At 46.6% G+C, this 17,912-nt stretch overlaps 1 protein-coding gene across 4 annotated transcripts in view; it reads right to left on the bottom strand.

The window, feature by feature from the left end:
• Positions 1 to 1,194: 1,194 nt before the first annotated feature.
• Positions 1,195 to 17,912, bottom strand: part of PTPN1 (protein tyrosine phosphatase non-receptor type 1) — a gene marked incomplete at its 5' end in the record, with an annotated part of 38,327 nt that continues 21,609 nt past the window's right edge. The window contains 9 exons of one of the 4 annotated variants that reach the window (XR_013922905.1): positions 1,195 to 2,793; positions 3,057 to 3,370; positions 6,031 to 6,266; positions 8,072 to 8,233; positions 8,891 to 9,100; positions 9,823 to 9,960; positions 10,623 to 10,721; positions 12,481 to 12,581; positions 13,959 to 14,049. Coding sequence is in view for 3 of the 4 variants with exons in the window: in XM_080354437.1 (XP_080210563.1) it covers positions 3,163 to 3,370; positions 6,031 to 6,266; positions 8,072 to 8,233; positions 8,891 to 9,100; positions 9,823 to 9,960; positions 10,623 to 10,721; positions 12,481 to 12,581; positions 13,959 to 14,049 (1,245 nt within the window). Of the gene's footprint in view, positions 3,371 to 6,030; positions 6,267 to 8,071; positions 8,234 to 8,890; positions 9,101 to 9,822; positions 9,961 to 10,622; positions 10,722 to 12,480; positions 12,582 to 13,958; positions 14,050 to 17,912 lie in introns of all 4 variants that reach the window. The other 3 variants (XM_080354437.1, XM_080354438.1, XM_080354439.1) reach the window with 3 other exon arrangements.

Genomic DNA, 17,912 nt, shown 5'->3' with positions numbered 1-17,912 from the left:
GCAATGCAGCTTTGGGTTAACGTGCAACTGAAACTCCTGGGGGGAAAACAAACAAATACCCCCCAAGCACACCGAACCACCCCCAGCTGTGCAAGTGCCTCCGAACCAGAGCCAGGGGCTGCACCTCTGGCGGACAGGAAACAACGCAACTCCAGGTAGGGTATGTTCTTTAAAAAAAGAGTTTTATTGTTACAACTAAAATGAGAACCGAAAAGTCGTATGGGAAATTGAAAAACTGTACAATTTTACTGTAACCTGTGAGGTTTTTGCCGCGGCTTACACAAAAGACAAGATACCTGAAAATGTATTATACCAAAACATTTAGCTTTTTTGTTTTTTACTTTTTTTTAAAAAAAGTTTCTTCTATGGCAATCTGTAAAAAAGAAAGACCTGATGAGTAAATATTTGCTTAAGGCATATAGCAGAGCAGCTCACTAACTTTCTAACAAGTTTAACATGGATATTTGTCCATTTTTCCAAGAACAGGTTAACCAATACACCCACTTTGAAACGCTACTGTATATACACACCCAAACTACTACATACATATACAGGACATCAGAACAAAAATGTTTACAGTTCAGTATTAAGCCTCCACACCTCCCGGGCTCGTGGGCCATTCCCGTCTGTGCCAGGACAACGTACGGTCGGGGTTCCAGCAGCTACAAGAACCAGCGAAGCCCAGCGGCACAAAGGGAGTGTTCAAACCTTTCTCAGCTGCAGAAAGTTGCTCTTGTTAGAATAAGCGAGTTATTCTGGGTTCAAAGGAAGGACGCTTTGATTTAAAATATCCCCTCGTGGGAAGGGTACGTTGCAGAGCGTTTGGAAACGGGGCGGCACGTGGAGCCCGTGGCTGTGCGGCCCCGGCTGTGTCCTGAGCTCCTGCTCCCCCACGGCCCCGGGAGCAGCGGGAGGTGTGGACAGGGCTCACGCACCCTCTGGAATGTCTGTACTACGCTTACTCAGCAGAAAGGAACCATGCGCAACACCCGCGCTACACCGAGGCCACGGGGATTGAAGTCATGCCGGGTATTGGGTGAGTACATGTTTTCTGATAAACACCACATCAGTCCGTCCCTTGGAACCACAGCCACTTAATGATCAGGTCATGCAAATATAATTTGGGCACATCAGTTAAGCAGAAATAGAGGTTCTTTCACCTTTCAAGCACGTGGTATTCAACCAGGACACGAGGAGACTTCACATGCATTTAATACAAATGGGGTACAAATGCTGCCTTAGAACAATATTCTACCAGATGATGGAGAGAACAGTGGGGACAAAGCAATCACATACTGTATCTTAAATACACAGAGGAGCCATTATATATTACCATTTTTCTATACTCATTTTTCATGTTTCCAATAATATAACTAAATATTGACTGATTACAACATTCCTCCTTTCAAGTACTGGTCCGACCAACAGTCTCGCAAGTAAAGTATTGATTCCCAGTACTACCTGAGGATTTATTATTGTACTTTTGAAAAGCCCTTGATGCAAGCTTAGCAAAACACAAAACAGAAACAAATCCCACCTCCCTCGCCCCAGTTCAGCAAGTTATTCACTGCAGGAAGAGCCACAGCAAAAATAAATACGGAGTGGAGAGAGACAGAGGTAAGAGACTCCATAGCCATGTCTGCACTGAGAATGGGAAGTGCTATACATCTAAGCCTTTAAAAAGAAAAAGAACTGATTAGTAACACTGTTGCAAACCAGCTGTCATGGTTTAGTTTCAATCACCACGACTTCCCGTAGTGACTTTACTCCCATCCGCTGCCTCATGATGCAAGCAAAGAAACCTTTGCTATTATTGTTTAAACTATTAATAATTTGGTACTAACAAGCGGAACGACAACGCCCACTTCCAGTCACAGTTCTACCAATGCACCCAAATCCGTATTTACAAGCACTTTACATGATCCGAGTTGCGGAACAGGCTGGGGACGGGGTGGCACAGGACAGGCTCCAACACCCAGGCCCGCCCACCCCGAAAAGCGCATCTCAAGCCCAACTAAAGCCAGTATTTTTAACTCTTTGCTTTAAAGAAAAGCAGAACACGCAAACACTTGTATCACCAGCCAGCTGCTCGGTGCGCAGACCAAGGCGGCTCCGGGCGAGCTCGCTGTGGCTCCAGCGCCGTCGCTCGGGGTGGCTGAGCCGCGTCCTGCCCGCGCGGTTCGCGTGGAGCTCACGTCCAGTGAAACTGCCTTTTACATTCCAAATGGTGAGGTCTAAGAACTGGTCCTTCGACTGCCAACCGCACGGCTGCGAAATGCTGGTGGACGGGGTCGGGTTGGATTTCTTTTTCCTGTTTCTCTCCCTCCCCTCAAACCTCTCCTAACCCAGAATATAAAAGTAAAAACAGCTTTACAAAGGATGGTGCAATGTAAATAGGCATATGTGCAAGTAGAGTGCAACAAAAGTCAATGAGGAGATAAAGGAAATAAAAAAGAGCTTGACATGTCGGGATACCCTGAGCAAATGCAGAAGCCTGTTTCTACAAACACATGTAAAACAATAAGCTCTTTAAGAACAGTTATGCCAAGATTAAATATATCAATACCACAGGCACTGCCCACAACTCAGTCTTTAATGATGAAGCAAGTTAAAAACCAAACCAAAAACCCAACCCCAACCCCGTCCCCACCACCCACGCCTTCCCCTGCCAAAGTTACATTCTTCACGGATGTGGGGTTCTTTCTGTTGTTTTGGGGAACTCATCAATGCAAGTGATGGATTTGGTTACAACACTTGGAGAGTACAAGCAAGTTTCACTTGTGCCTAGTTTTTCTGAAACACAAACGAAAAAGAACTGGCTTTTTAAAAAGGCTAAAAACAACAACGTGTTGTAATTCTATTATTTAGTTTAAAAAAAAGAAAAAAAAAAAAAAGGAAAACAGACTATTTGGCATTTTCTCTGCTTACTCCTGAATATTTTAAGGCCCTGAGATTAGAATATTATGTTCTTGGGACCACAGGGCTGAATAAAACCCTAGTGCATCAATTCTCTGTAAGCCCTACCCAAAGTTCTGGCCTTTCCCCCTAAGATCTACCTCCGCCGAGACCAGGCGCACGTGCCTCCAGCAGCGTCTGTCAGAGAAGCTCATTACAAACCCATCAAGTCGGTGTTGCTGCAGGGTCGCTTCGCTGGCGCGTCCGTCAATGAAAACACACCCTGTAACAGAGATAAGCTCCTGCCGTCAGGAACGTGAACATGCATATATTCACTAGGAATGGCTTCCAAGTCGTCACCATGTTGTCATCATCCTCTTCTGAGTTTTCCGACTTCATCGACTCGTCTTTGTGGGGCGAGAGACGCAGGTTTTCACCAACAGTTCTCCTCCGGATTTCAGTGTCTTGACTAGTGCTAAGGACAGAGAGACAAACACTCAGCACGGGCAGAGCTGGAAACCTCCGTACCAGGAGCTGCGGCAGATGATGAAGCCAAGCCTATCATTAATTAATGCAGTCCTGGCTATTAAATTACAGTGTTTGTCATCAAAAGCCGTGCTTGGGAGGATTTTGTGCCCTTTGATGAAGAAGCTGACTTGATGTTTGACACCACCTGTGTCAGTTGCTTGCCACAAACTGCCAAGACGGGCAGGGAACAGCACGGATCGGGTCAGGAGAACGCTCAGGTTCTACAATTGAGTGCTTGCACAACAAGTCAGAAAATGACGGAGCTGAGGTTGCTGGTGCGGGCAGAACTCAGCAAGAGTGGCTAAATGCACTATGAGAGCTCCTCACCTGGAACACTCTGCTAAGGCGGTTTTGTCTGCAGCCGCTGGGCGCCCATCCCGCTGGCCGTGCACTGACACCCAAGGAGGCTTCTCAACCCAGCAGGAGCTTGTGCATCTACCGCACAAGCTCTTCAGCTGAATTCTGAGCGCCAGGCCCGGCCGTGCTGCGGGAGCGGCAGCGCGGGAGCCACGGCAGCAGCTCTGCCAGGGGCTCCCAACACATCCGCTGGATCGAGCACAGAACCCAGGACCTTCCATCCCAGACACCACAACACCTGGGCAGGAAAACAACCGTGCCTGAGGCTTTCCCCTTTCTACACTCACTGTCCCAGGCACGGGGACGGGAGCGCTGAGCACAACGCAGCTAGTCCTGCAGCAGCTGCGCCGGTGCGGACTGAGGGAGCTCAGCACTCAAATCAAATCTCTAGCGGGCCTCAATCATCGCCCCAGGGAGGATTTCACTCGAGCGAGGTAAGGGGGGGATGTCTAGTCCAAGCACAGCTCTACAACCAATGAACCAACGACTCCACTCCAACCTCAGACAAGGGACTATAATCAATTAAATTAATCTGAGTCTCTGGAGTCTTTAGAGCCGGACATTTCTTGTGTTCATTTACACTAAACTGTGTAAAGGATTTCCAGGAAATCACTTACTCACTGAGAAATCCAGATTTATACAGCTAATGAGAAGACACAAGACACCAGCTTTAAATCCATACTCTTCATTAGGGATGGAAAGCATCAGCTGGCATCTCACATCCCAGGGAAACATTCTGGTAACAGAACTGTATTGTCACCAAGGGCAGACAGAGGGAGGTGCTACCGCTGCAACATATACTTAACTTCCAGAATCTCTCCTCATTAAGAAAAATCCTGATTAAAACATTGTTTCACTTTGAACAGGGAGTCCAGTCCCCTTCAGTTTATTATCTCCGTGTCCCCAGCAGAATTTGGAGGGAGACAACGGGTTGAGCTCAGGTCTCGGCCTCTCTGCTGTGTGAGACCAGTTTATTGTGAAGACAGACGACTGGAAACACCGCTCGCCCAGCCCCGGTTCCCAGAGTCACACACTCCCCAGGGTTCAGATAAATAAAACACCCCCGGCCTGCCAGCCACATCTGCTGAAAAGGCTCCAATTCTGTGGGCAACACTAAAGCTTGGTATTATAGTCCAGCTTTCCTACGGGAAGCTGAGGATGTCTTGTTAGGAGATCATCTAGCGGGGGAACACTCAGCTTTCCCCTGATTATCTCTGGTGGGTGTAGGGGGTTTTATTTTTTCAATTCCTTTGGTAGTTCTGAATAAAACCAGCCAACACGCAGCATTTCAACCAGCCCCACTCCCTCCCGTAAACCAGGAGTGACACCTAGTGGTGCTGCGGGCAGGAGCCACGTTCCCCGCCGCTCACGCACGGAGCGTTTCTGCACATCCGTCCGTGCTCCCCATGCACGGAGCGTTTCTGCACATCCGTCCGTGCTCCCCACGCACGGAGCGTTTCTGCACACCCGTCCGTGCTCACCACGGATGGAGCCTTTCTGCACACCCGTCCGTGCTCGCCACACACAGAGTGTTTCTGCACATCTGTCCATGCTCACCACGGACGGAGTGTTTCTGCACACCCGTCCGTGCTCACCACACACGGAGCGTTTCTGCACATCCGTCCGTGCTCACCACACACAGAGCGTTTCTGCACATCCGTCCGTGCTCACCACACACAGAGCGTTTCTGCACATCTGTCCGTGCTCACCACGCACGGAGTGCTTCTGCACATCTGTCTGTGCTCACCACGCACGGAGCATTTCTGCACACCCATCAGTCCTCACAGCTCAGGTTAAAATGACAGCTAGAAAAGTTCTCTGGTCACGAGCCCCCTCTACACTGTTTATCAAAAGTAGTTTTGCCTGCAATTAATTCCACATTCCTAAGTGCGGCTAAAGCTGGTCAGCCTGGTTTTCAGTTAGGTGACTAACACCACCCCAACCTTCTGACCCAAACTAGTCCCGTTCTATAAGCAGTGAAATTGCTCCTCCGCAACTTGACACACACTGCACGCAAATCCAGGCCGCACCACCTCCCTGTGCTGCCACTTGTCCTCCGGCAGGATCCCGCAGGAGGCCCTGCCTTGGGTGTGAGCTTAAAACACCACAAGCATCAGGCCTTTACTGAAGAGACCCAGTAACTCAAGCAAGGCCCTTCTGGATGAAATGCCGTTCACGAGCAAATGTCTTACAGCTTCTCAGCACCATGAGCCAACTGGGCAGTGGCAAGAGGGAAACGAAATGAATTACCTGTCTGTGCTGAGTGGTACAGACGAGTGAGCTCTGCCATCGGGAACCGCCTCTTCCGCAGCGCTGACCGAACAGCTCATCTCTTCCTCTGCTCCTTGGTGTTTGGGGAAGAATTCCGTGTGCTCGTGCATCTTTCCATTGTGCATTTCCGAGGTTCGCTTTGGTGGTCTGGGAGGTGGTGGCGTATGGTCGGGTGGTGGGGCCAGGTCTTCGTTGGAGAGCTCTTTCCACTGTTCCTTCGGGGAAGAAAAAGCCCTGTTAAGCTTTCCTCTATTTTTTCTATTGTTAACTTATTTTTTCTCTGTTAACTTTTAACCTTAACACAGCAGGTCTTTATATTCTACCTTCTCATTTATTCTTAGAGTGGCTGTTCACTTGCATTGAAAAAAAAAAAGGAAAACACGAGATACAAGAACTCCAAACCTAACCTAACGTAGAACACAACAGAGATAAATGCAGGAGATTTTAATCTAATTCTGGAAAATTTAAATAGTACAAAATGGAATCCGTGTTGCTGGAGTTCTGCTTACCATAAAATGAACTTCTAAGAGTTAATCATAACACATTTCTGGTGTATTGGTAAATTTTTATTCTCTAAAATGAAAGGCAAAGTCAATGCAGCCAGTCTACACCCCAGTTACGGTGTTGAAAAGAACACAAGGCCCCCTGTTATATCACGGGTACTTTTTTGAAATTTAAGCATGAAATTTGAAGTAAGTTTCTGTTCTGTTCATGCCACACATTTGCCACAGGCCAAGCAGAGCAGCAGCCCCTGCAGCAGGCAGAGCGGAGCAGAGCAGCAGCCCCTGCAGCAGGCAGAGCAGAGCACAGCAGCAGCCCCTGCAGCAGGCAGAGCGGAGCGGGGCAGCAGCCCCTGCAGCAGGCAGAGCAGAGCGGGGCAGCAGCCCCTGCAGCAGGCAGAGCGGAGCGGGGCAGCAGCCCCTGCAGCAGGCAGAGTGGAGCAGGGCAGCAGCTCCTGCAGCAGGCAGAGCGGAGCAGGGCAGCAGCCCCTGCAGCAGGCAGAGCGGAACGGAGCAGCAGCCCCTGCAGCAGGCAGAGCGGAACGGAGCAGCAGCCCCTGCAGCAGGCAGAGCGGAGCAGGGCAGCAGCCCCTGCAGCAGGCAGAGCGGAACGGAGCAGCAGCCCCTGCAGCAGGCAGAGCGGAGCAGGGCAGCAGCCCCTGCAGCAGGCAGAGCGGAGCAGGGCAGCAGCTCCTGCAGCAGGCAGAGCGGAGCGGAGCCGGGCAGCAGCCCCTGCAGCAGGCAGAGCAGAGCACAGCAGAGCAGCAGCCCCTGCAGCAGGCAGAGCGGAGCACAGCAGCCCCTGCAGCAGGCAGAGCGGAGCAGAGCAGCAGCTCCTGCAACAGGCAGAGCGGAGCGGGGCAGCAGCCCCTGCAGCAGGCAGAGCGGAGCGGGGCAGCAGCCCCTGCAGCAGGCAGAGCGGAGCACAGCAGCCCCTGCAGCAGGCAGAGCAGAGCGGAGCACCAGCCCCTGCAGCAGGCAGAGCGGAGCGGAGCGGAGCAGCAGCCCCTGCAGCAGGCAGAGCAGAGCACAGCAGAGCAGCAGCCCCTGCAGCAGGCAGAGCGGAGCACAGCAGCCCCTGCAGCAGGCAGAGCGGAGCAGCAGCCCCTGCAGCAGGCAGAGCGGAGCAGAGCAGCAGCTCCTGCAACAGGCAGAGCGGAGCGGGGCAGCAGCCCCTGCAGCAGGCAGAGCGGAGCACGGCAGCCCCTGCAGCAGGCAGAGCAGAGCGGAGCACCAGCCCCTGCAGCGGGGAGAGCGGAGCGGAGCACCAGCCCCTGCAGCAGGCAGAGCGGAGCGGAGCAGAGCAGCAGCCCCTGCAGCAGGCAGAGCGGAGCGGAGCACCAGCCCCTGCAGCAGGCAGAGCAGAGCGGAGCACCAGCCCCTGCAGCAGGCAGAGCAGAGCACAGCACCAGCCCCTGCAGCAGGCAGAGCAGAGCGGAGCAGAGCAGCAGCCCCTGCAGCAGGCAGAGCGGAGCGGAGCAGCAGCTCCTACCGCAGGCCGCACAGCGACTCGGACTCACTTGCACTGAAGCGTCTCCCATAATGAATTTTGCTCCTTCAATGACAGCCAAGTAGGAGAAACGGAGCTGATCTGCAGTTTGTATGAGTCCCATTCTGTACTTTCTCATCTCTAGGAGAACCTGTTTAACATCCACAGAAGAAGGATCTTTCCGTTTGTCCATCTGAAAATAAGAATTTGAAACATGCTTTATGTTCTGATGAGACTCACTATGATGACTCATTTTGTAGTGGGGCCTTCAGACTACCCTCATATTACAGAATTAATATACTAATAAAAAACTGGTATGAGCTATTCATTGGATCTCTAAAAGACAAAGAGAGGAAAACATACTGGGCCTTCAAATTATTTTATGCTTTTTCCTTTTTTGTCTTCTTGTTCTGAAAATATAATTATGGGGGAAAAAAAAAGAACACTTTAACCTAGGCCTGACTTCTGTGTATTAGTTGTTCACACTGTGACAGTAAAACCAAGAGAACTCCAGTTTTATCTAAAAGGCAGGACAATTTCCCCCTGCCTGTTGGCAAGCTTGACTCTAGATTTATTTTGCGTTGTTTCAGGCTGGTTCACACTATTACTTATGATGGGAAAGCTGATCTTTGCAAACCACTTGATGAACTAGGGGCTTTCTTCTCCAGCCTCAAAATGGCCAGTTCAGAATGGGATCTGCCTTGGAATACGCTCCCGAACCAGAATGCGTAACGGGAAAACAGCAAGGAACGACACAGCTCATCCCGCAGCTCTTTGCCAGCCTACAACAAAGCACTCCTCAAGAGAACCCTTCAGAAGCAGCGCACCATCCCGAGCCGGCAGCTCTCACCAGCAGCAGACACGTGTCCACCAGGCAGAAGGTGCCGGAGCGGCCGATGCCGGCGCTGCAGTGCACCACCACCGGGCCGTGCTCGCGGCCCAGCGAGCCCGACTCGCGCACTTTGAACAGGAAGTTGAGGAACGAAGCGGGTGACTCTGGGACACCGAAGTCAGGCCATGTGGTGTAATGAAAGTGCAGAATCTCTCTGGTTTCCTGTGTCTGTAAAACAGCGGTTAGGGAGCCTTTTAGCTAGGGCAGACCAGTCAAAGTATTCAAGGCACAGTTTTGTCGCGGTTGAGATGGACAAACGACATGGACCAAGTTCTTTCAAGATGAAAGTAATAGATGCCATTTATTGCTACAAGTGCATTTTTATACAATTCTACCAGTTCATGTGTCTTTTCACTATTGGTTACAAGTTACAGCATTAACATCTCATTGGTTAATTTTTCTATCATCCATGTTATTCTTCTATCCCTTTCTCTCTCACGGGTACAACTCCATACCTCCGGATACTCCTTTACTCCCATCCTTCTCAAGGGTAAATCTTAATATCTCAAGGCTGATCTCTACTCTCATATTTTCTGTCAAGGATTCCACAGACCCGCTGCAGTTTCCCACACAGTTGCCTATAACAATGTTCTAATCAGCAAATACAATTCCTCATTCCTTTTCCCAGCAAACAGTCACTTATGTACCTAGACACACGGCTTTAGACGCTGGACATTTGTATCTTTAGGTCAATTTCAAATTTGTATCTTTGGAAAAATTTCAGCTACTTTCTTTGAAAATAACTCTGACTTACCCAGAACGGAGACAAGTGCCTCCTCAGCTTTGTAAGCTACTCACACTACTCTGCTTCACTACAGCTTTACAACAGCTGGAAAACCCAAATGACAAACGAGACTGAAAATTTGCCTGGTAGTAGTTTCAGTACTTACTGTAAGGTTTTCCAATTCTAGCTGTCGTACTGTGTAATATGATTTTATATCTTCAGATACCAAAGTTAGTTTCAAGTTTGTGTCTTCAAAAAACATTTCTTTCTCCTCCTTCCGTGGCCAGTACTGTGCACACTTTACCTAAGAACAAACAGGAGACCTTTATATGTCATTTATGTTTGTGCAAAAGGCAAGGGATAAACATCCTTAAACACAACACCTTCTTATGAGACAATTTCTTCGTCTGCTTTGATTATAAGGAGGAGCAGCTCTAGTGGGAAGGACATCTGCCTGCCTTCACAATGCAGAAACACAGCTTCTGCGACCCTTCTCTATGGGCACAATTATTTTGCCCCCGACTGACCTTGTGAAAGCAGCAAGGCCTGTGGGGCGCTGTGTTTGGGTAGAGCTCTCTTTCTCCTACATGTAACCAAAATCACTGACAGCAACATTTACTTCAGCTTGTGTCAGACCAACAATAACAAACGAACGAAAAAATCCAATTACTTTCTAAGTACAAAAGCTCTCAGAACACTCCACCCAAATCGGAATTTGAGTCAATTCTGCATTTTGTTTATACGATCCTGATATCAAATATTTAAATTTCAAAAGAAGAGAGAGATGTTAACAAGAGCAGATATTTCTCAGATAAAATTCCTCATGGTCATAATCTCTTCACCCTGTTCTTTGGGTTCGTTTTTTGGTGGTGGTGGTGGGTTTTTTTAAAAAATTATTTTATTTTATTTTAAAGGAAAACCATAAACACGCAGCAAACACACAGCTGGACACAAGTAAGTACTTACGGATCCCTTTTCCATCACTCTGTTCAACATGACAACTCCACGGCTTTTCTGTTCCCAAACCATCTCCCAAAAGTGACCACAAGTATTTGGCAAAGGTCCCTGCAGAGACAGAACCCCCAGAAACGAGCGTTATTTTCTCTTCATGTCAGTGCAAAGTTCCTCAGTAGAAGTTACTGCACTAGGAAACAAATTTTAACCAGTAAAAAGCAACTTCTCATTTCAAACTGTAAAAACTGCAGTGATACAGCTTAAAGTTCCATTTTCCCACTAAGAATTTAGCCAGGACAGCAGAGTTAATGTTCTGTCCCCATACAGAACAGGAAGAGAGCATCTCATTTGTGAGAACTGGGAGTGAAAAATGCTGAGAGAATTTTCTTCGGAAAGGTACAGGGAGAATGGGGAAACAAACCCTCACTGACCAACCGAGAGCAGAACGGACACGTGTGCTGAGCTGCTCTGCAATACGTCCCTGCTACTCAGAATACTTGATAATTACTGGGGGTGAACATCGAAAGACCGAAACAACGCCAGATCAGTAACAATTTCACAGTTTTCCAGAATCGTCATGGATCTGCCATGGGACTGAACAAGACAACAGCTCCTTTTAAAGACTACTATCTACTCACAAAGTAGATTTTCTGATATCTTCTTATTTGTGCTATGCTCCTTTGTTGTTTTCTACTCCAAAAGCATTGCTTTGAATTTTGGACAACACAAACCGGCACCATTGCGTCTCTGATATTTGCTATGCATCGCTCTGTTCAAACAAAACCACCGCCAGGGTGGTTTACCGCCAGTGAGAATGACTGGATTGAAATAGAGCCATTTAAATCCACGGGGTGCTGGAGCAGAACAGATAACTAGCACCGGTGAGCTCACATTTGACTATTCCACACACAGGTGTACAGTTCAACCCTACGCTCCACCTCCCCTGTCCTGAATGTGTGGAGTGAGAGCTGCGTGCACAGGTTACTTTTGTATTGGACACTGTACTGTCCACTTCTTCCTTGGCAGATTTATCTTTATTCTCAAGAAATGGGAAGGAAAAGCTGCTGCTTAAAAATATGAATCCCAGTCTACCTAAAGCGTGGGAGGAAGGGCTAAAAAAAGTCAAGACTAGAGACCAGAACAGTCTCCAGGGAACCCAGCATTAGGGCAAATGAGAATTCTGGCAGAGTCGCGAGCGCTCACAGTCAGACAACAGGGTATCCGGGTATTTTCAAATTTGTTATATAGGTAGGTGTGGAATGCACAGATTGAGTGAAAAAAGCCACTTCCCCGCACAGACCCCCTTCTCCATATTCACAGCTTTCCTCTCTCACACACAGGCAGAAGCAGCAGCATTGCCAAACTCAGGCCTTTTGGAAGTTGTGTTATTAGGAATGACATTATTTGCAATTACTACAATGACATCACTTTCAGAAAGACTTTTAACAAGAATTGTGTGGTGGAGCATACTGCTTATTTCAAACAGAAGGTCAGGTGCCCTCAAGCCTTTGTGCTGCTCTTCCATCTAGGAAAAGCGTGATTCATTTCAACCACATCAAAACGTTGCTTGTCATGAGCCGACAAGCAGATTTCTACAAGTATGTTATCTTCTAATGTAGATGGGTCTAAAGTCACGTAACAAAGTGGCTGAAATACTGCACAAAAAGTCAGCGTTAACAGAAAGCAGTAAGAAATATGTAGCATTTCTAGAAAATTGTTCTAGGTGTATGTTAATATATGCACAAAGAGATGTTTATATACACTTAACTAGCTTTGCAAATAAGAAAACAAATAAAATAAGGCTAAAGAAAACCCATGACAAACAACTCCAATCACCATATGATTTTTATTATCCACTGCCAGCAATTACCTGCGTAAGGATGTAGCTCCTTTGGGCCTCTTCCATTTTTATCAAACTAGCATTGATATAGTCATTGTCACCTTGGTTTAGCTTAATTCGACTGTGATCAACTGCAGCATAATTAGAAAACACTGGTTAATGTCTATGCAACACAGCACAATCCATGCACAACCTCACCAGATGTTAGGATCAAAAAAGCTGAGTTGTCCTGAGAATGAAAGGACTTGAATTGCAGAGAGTGAAGACGAGTTTGCTGGTGCTTGTAACTCTGGAAACACAACACAGGTACTACAAGAACAGCACTAGCGCAGGGCAGCCAACACGCTGCACGCTGTTTTCCAAAATACATTGCGAGAATGGAAATATTTGCATTGGAAGTAATCACAACAGGAATTTGCACACCAGATCACACTGACCTATTTGTAAAGTTACCGAGTTACTGCTTTTAAATAAATGTAATTACACAACCACTTATCTTCTGCAGCTTAAATATTCAAACCCAGCTTGTTCAGGATTGCTAAAGGTTTGCCTAAACATATATTGGCCACATGAGACAGAGGCTTCTTGTTCTTCTTACAGACATTTAGCTACTGTTCCCAACCCAACCACACCGTAAGGTACAGAAAGAATATCAAAGTTCAAGAATTAGAGCAAATGCAATTTCATCGCTCTTTTGTTAGTCTCAGTTTGCTCCATTCAGGATTAAAAAAAACAAACCACCACCAAAAAACCACAGACAAGAGTTCCTACAACTTGCAAGAAAGCGAAACAGATTGGAAGCAGCGTTATCTAAAGGCAAAAGGGAACCATTTGTTACTCACAACCCCAAACATTAGAACTGCTTAGTAGAGCAAACTGTGCCACGTTATTGTTCCCAGTAAATTGCACCAAAGACTGCAGCAACTTTTACACACTAAGTATCCATTTTTCTGATATACAATAATACTCTTTTCTTTGAACTGTGCCTCGGACATGCTCAGGGATGCACTTCCCACCAGAATCCACCTGAGTATGTAATGATAATCATTTCAGAAACACAGGGCTCACATTAGTATTTCTCTGGCCAATTAGCTGATTAGCTTGGGTTTATTTCTAGCAGTCATGGGTTTTACGCAAGGCTCTCCCCGTCCCCCAGCAGGGGCAGTATTGACTAGGGGGATGCTCGAGTCAGCACGCTGCACTAGAAAGGATACTTGCGATTTTATTAATGCTACTTCAGCCGCCATTCTTCTCCAGCATAAGAAGGTAAAGCAAGCTCCTTTCTTCAGATTTCTGCTGACAAAACCAGAAGCTACTGTATGCTGCTCTAGTATGGGCATAATGGCATCCTGTGACATCTATCTCATAAATAAATATATCAACAAAAAGAATTGTCCTGGATGCATATCTAACAGAAATCTTGTTCTTACAAAGAAGATTTAGCTGTTAGAAGAAGGCATTAGAGGTCAACGGTCTTTTACAAACAATGGAAAAGAAGGCGTACTTACAGGGGCTGACATCTCTGTACCTATTCCTATTTTTGTTTCTGGGATGTTTGGCCACTTTACATGGAAAATCACTGGCTTCGTGCCTGATGTCCTGAAAGAAACAAAGAGAGAAGTCTTAGATACAAACCCATCTAATATCACCATACCATTAGCTATTTTAAGACAAATACCCATTTGATTTCACATCTCCATGTGTGGGAGAGGTCTGGACAGCAAACACTTTGGGCTTCAACTTAAAAACTGAGTTTAAATTTATAAGAATCCAATACTAACATTATTTGTGTGTTAAAGTATTATTAGCTCACAGAACAAAGTAGCAGAACATTTCCCAGACATTGTGCCTTTACAATCCTGATGGAGCAGGGTCTCTGCCCCAAAGCACTCCCATATAAACTGCTTTAAGCGACTGTTTCCACTATCAGTGAAAATATCGACTGTGCTGCTGACTCAGCAGCAAATAGAAAACATTCACTGTGATACAAAAAACACTTGTTAACCCCTCCTTGGCACCAAACACACCCACGGAGTGGTGACTCGCCTGAGATCACTTACATCTTTGCTATCAACAAGATGCCACAAAGCTGCGAATGGCGAATGTTATTTGTATCCAATTCACATGCTCAACTAAAACATATATATAATCTCAAGCATATAATTAGGGTTTCTTTCAGGTTTTTTCAGGTGCACATAATAGCTCAGCTACCTGAGAAAATTTCAAAAGTTATAATAAAAAGAATTCTGCTGCCTTTGGACATTGGTCCCATTTTGTAGAAACAACTTCACGTTGTAAATAGATCCTGCATAACTATACAATTCTTAAAAATCACAGTGCTAGGAACTTCAGGGTGAAGCTGTTAGATTTAAATGAAATTAATGAAAACTGAAGGAATGGATTTACTGTAGAACGGATATTTCAATGGCACAATTAAGTTTAAGGAATCCTAAGAGAGACACTGAGCACATCCATGAAAGGAACAAATGAACCTAGCCCAAAGGCCACTAAAAAATCATCACTAAAAATTAATTATTGAGCTCAATTCATCCCCTTCCATTGGATGAAATTAATTTTGTTAAATATAGTCAACCAAATGAAGCAGAGTTTAATATTATCAGTCCAGACACAGGTGTATTTGAGCACGGTGGTGTGAGCAGCGAGTAGGTTCTGCACGCAGCCAGCGACCTGCGGGGCTGCTCCTGACGTGCAGAACACCGCACTCCTCTGCTAATGCTTCCCAACCAGCTCAGGCTCTAGTTCACATTGTGGTGGCTTTCCAGCATCAGAGCAGGACTTCACACCAGCTCAAAACTCTAATCCCTACAACGCAGGCCAAACCAAAGCGCTTTTCTCTTCCTCTCAGTTTTGCACAAAGAATCATGCACAATGCTGAACATTTTTTACATGGGCCCTCGACTGCAGCTTATTACTTGTTCATCTTTGACTACCCGTTATTCATACATGTATCAATTTACATGGAATGCTATGTGTGAAGGGATGAGTTCTGTTTTACATGTACCTGCTCAAAATTAGTATTCTGAAACGGCTCCTCACTGAACTAAGCCCTGACATCTGCTGCTATCTTTTTATAACCGAACACCCGGCTGCCAGTATTCCTGCTGGTGAAGAATGCAGTCTGGAGAATGTGATCCTGACTGCACAGTCTAATACCTCAAACACGAGGCGGCTAAAGTGGACATTTGCATAAATTTGTCTGACACTAAATTGGTGACTTGGTATTTTCCAGGTGTTTATTTTTCTGTACTGACTGTACAGGCAAAAATGGAACCAGGAAAAATGGTTTTCTATATCTCTAACTGTATTTCCCACAGAGTCTACATATGTTATTTTTTTAAGCGCTAAAAAAAAAGAATAAAAAAGGCAACACAACCACCCCACCACTTGGGATTCGTGCTCAAATCCACGCCTGAGAAGATGGCTCATACTCATCTCAGCAATGCGGGATAGAAGTGGTTTGGGGTTTAAAAAAAAATCTAAGATCACTTCCAGGATACGAAGCTGACTTCAGTGGAAATCAGATGGCCTTCAACAGAGAAAATTATCAGAGGGACACGATCTTGTGACGAGTTACGCAAAACGGCTGCGTTACAGGCTTCCTTGTGCCTTCCTCAAAACCCCCGCTTATTGGTCACTGCAGGAGTCACGTAAGTCCCGGTGCTCACAGGTGTTAGAGTGGTTTCAGAACACGTCAATAATAGTACTACAGGAGCTTTGTGTTGGAGAAAGCAGACTCATGCAAAGCATTATTATGCTATGAGGACACTGAAGCCAGTGATGTCATGCGAACTGAAGCGAGTGGATGGACACAGGGACTGCTAAAGTTACGAAACACCTTCTCGAATCACGCTCGTAGTCACACTGCAAGAGATCCTGTCATATAAAAAGGAAGCGCGACATTTCATTTAAAAGGTCGTGCAATATAAAACTTTAAAGAGGAAGGGCTAGGACTGAAGTCAGTTTTCCACAGTCAAATGCTTCTGGTTTTGAGCATGAGTCATTCCATGTCACTCATCTCCTGGTTTTAAGCCTGGTACCCTGTGCAAATACCCCCAAAAACTTCAGGAGTGGAAAGAGGAAGTCTGCTGAAGCGCTGTGCTTCAAATGGAAAGTTCTTGTCGCTGGTAATTTGCAGTAGTGACTGGAATAAGAGGTTCTTCAGTGCTTTACAGGAGAAGGTTGCCCTCTGTGGCACGACCAGGTTCCACCTGGCCTGCCAGCCCTACCTTTCCTGCCACAAAGGATGGACACACAACCCAAGGGCAGATGGCTGTGTTGTTCTGACAAAAGGGGTCAGTTAACTTTTCCAGAGTCCCACAGATGTTCATCAGGAAGAGGTGCTCACGGTGGCTCTCAGCCCACAGCCTTCTGTACCACAACTCTGGACCCTTCCTCCCTTCCCCTGCCAGAACCCCAGCAGCAGTGACACACTGCAGCCCATGGTCCTTTCTTCCATTCCTCTCAGCCTTCAAAAAATGACCCTCGGGTCAGTCTCCTAACCCGTAACCACTCTGCAGCCCGAGGTCCGTCAGCTCCCGTTTGCTCAGTGTTTTCTGCAACCATCCCGGCCTGTCCTCGCCACCAGCACTCTGCACCACGCCGGAGCTGCCGCACGTGAACTCTGAGCACAACAGCACATTTCCATGCTCTTTCCCCATCTTGTTCAGACACCAACGGGAGATAAAGAAAGAGCAGATATACCCCAAAATCTTCAAGTAAGTATCAGGTAAGATCACACAAAGCGGTGTTCATGACATCCGGCATTCAAGCCCACTGCAAAGTTCCATAGATCTGCAAGGCACTATTTCCAGACAGAATCTAGATGTCCAGTCTAAAGACCTCCAAACTCAAGAGAAAGGCTCCTGGGGAACTTGGCAGCAGGTCTCTGTTTGACCACAGTGCTACTACACCATGAACTCTGGAGCAGCTCAGACTAAGAGATGATAGATATACTGTCACCTTAACAGTTCTGTTCCTACGGGAAGCGGCGATTGCCAAGATCTTATCATGGGCTACAGAGATGCACAGCAATCTATCTGCTGAGGCAGGCACACTAAGGAAAGCAATTCACAACAAGTATATAACGACTTAAAAAGTAATTTTAGCTTAAGAGTTTAAAAAAAGAATGTTTCCTCTTAAGTCTAGCACTGAAAACAAAAAAATGATGACACTGCTGTAAAAGGTGGAAGAGTAAAAAAAGAAGTTACAGTAAAGTCAAGGGAAAGCTGCTGTTTTCTGAGGTGTCATTACAGGCTGATTTCAGAATGGAAATACCCCTACGGTTCTATGAGCTGGCAAAGACTGTACAGAGGACCACAAGAAAAACAGGTAGTACTAAGGGATCCATAATACACAGCTGCTTTACACAAATTGGAAAACGTCTTCAAAATCAGTGTGTAAGAGAGCAAATGAGTCATTGAGAAGAAGTGAAGTGACTCTTT

The sequence above is a fragment of the Nesoenas mayeri genome, assembly GCF_963082525.1.
Source record: "Nesoenas mayeri genome assembly, chromosome: 16".
Classification (NCBI taxonomy): Eukaryota; Metazoa; Chordata; class Aves; order Columbiformes; family Columbidae; genus Nesoenas; species Nesoenas mayeri.
The sequence above is the reverse complement of the archived record's forward strand: the minus strand, read 5'-3'. Positions and strand labels throughout refer to the sequence as shown.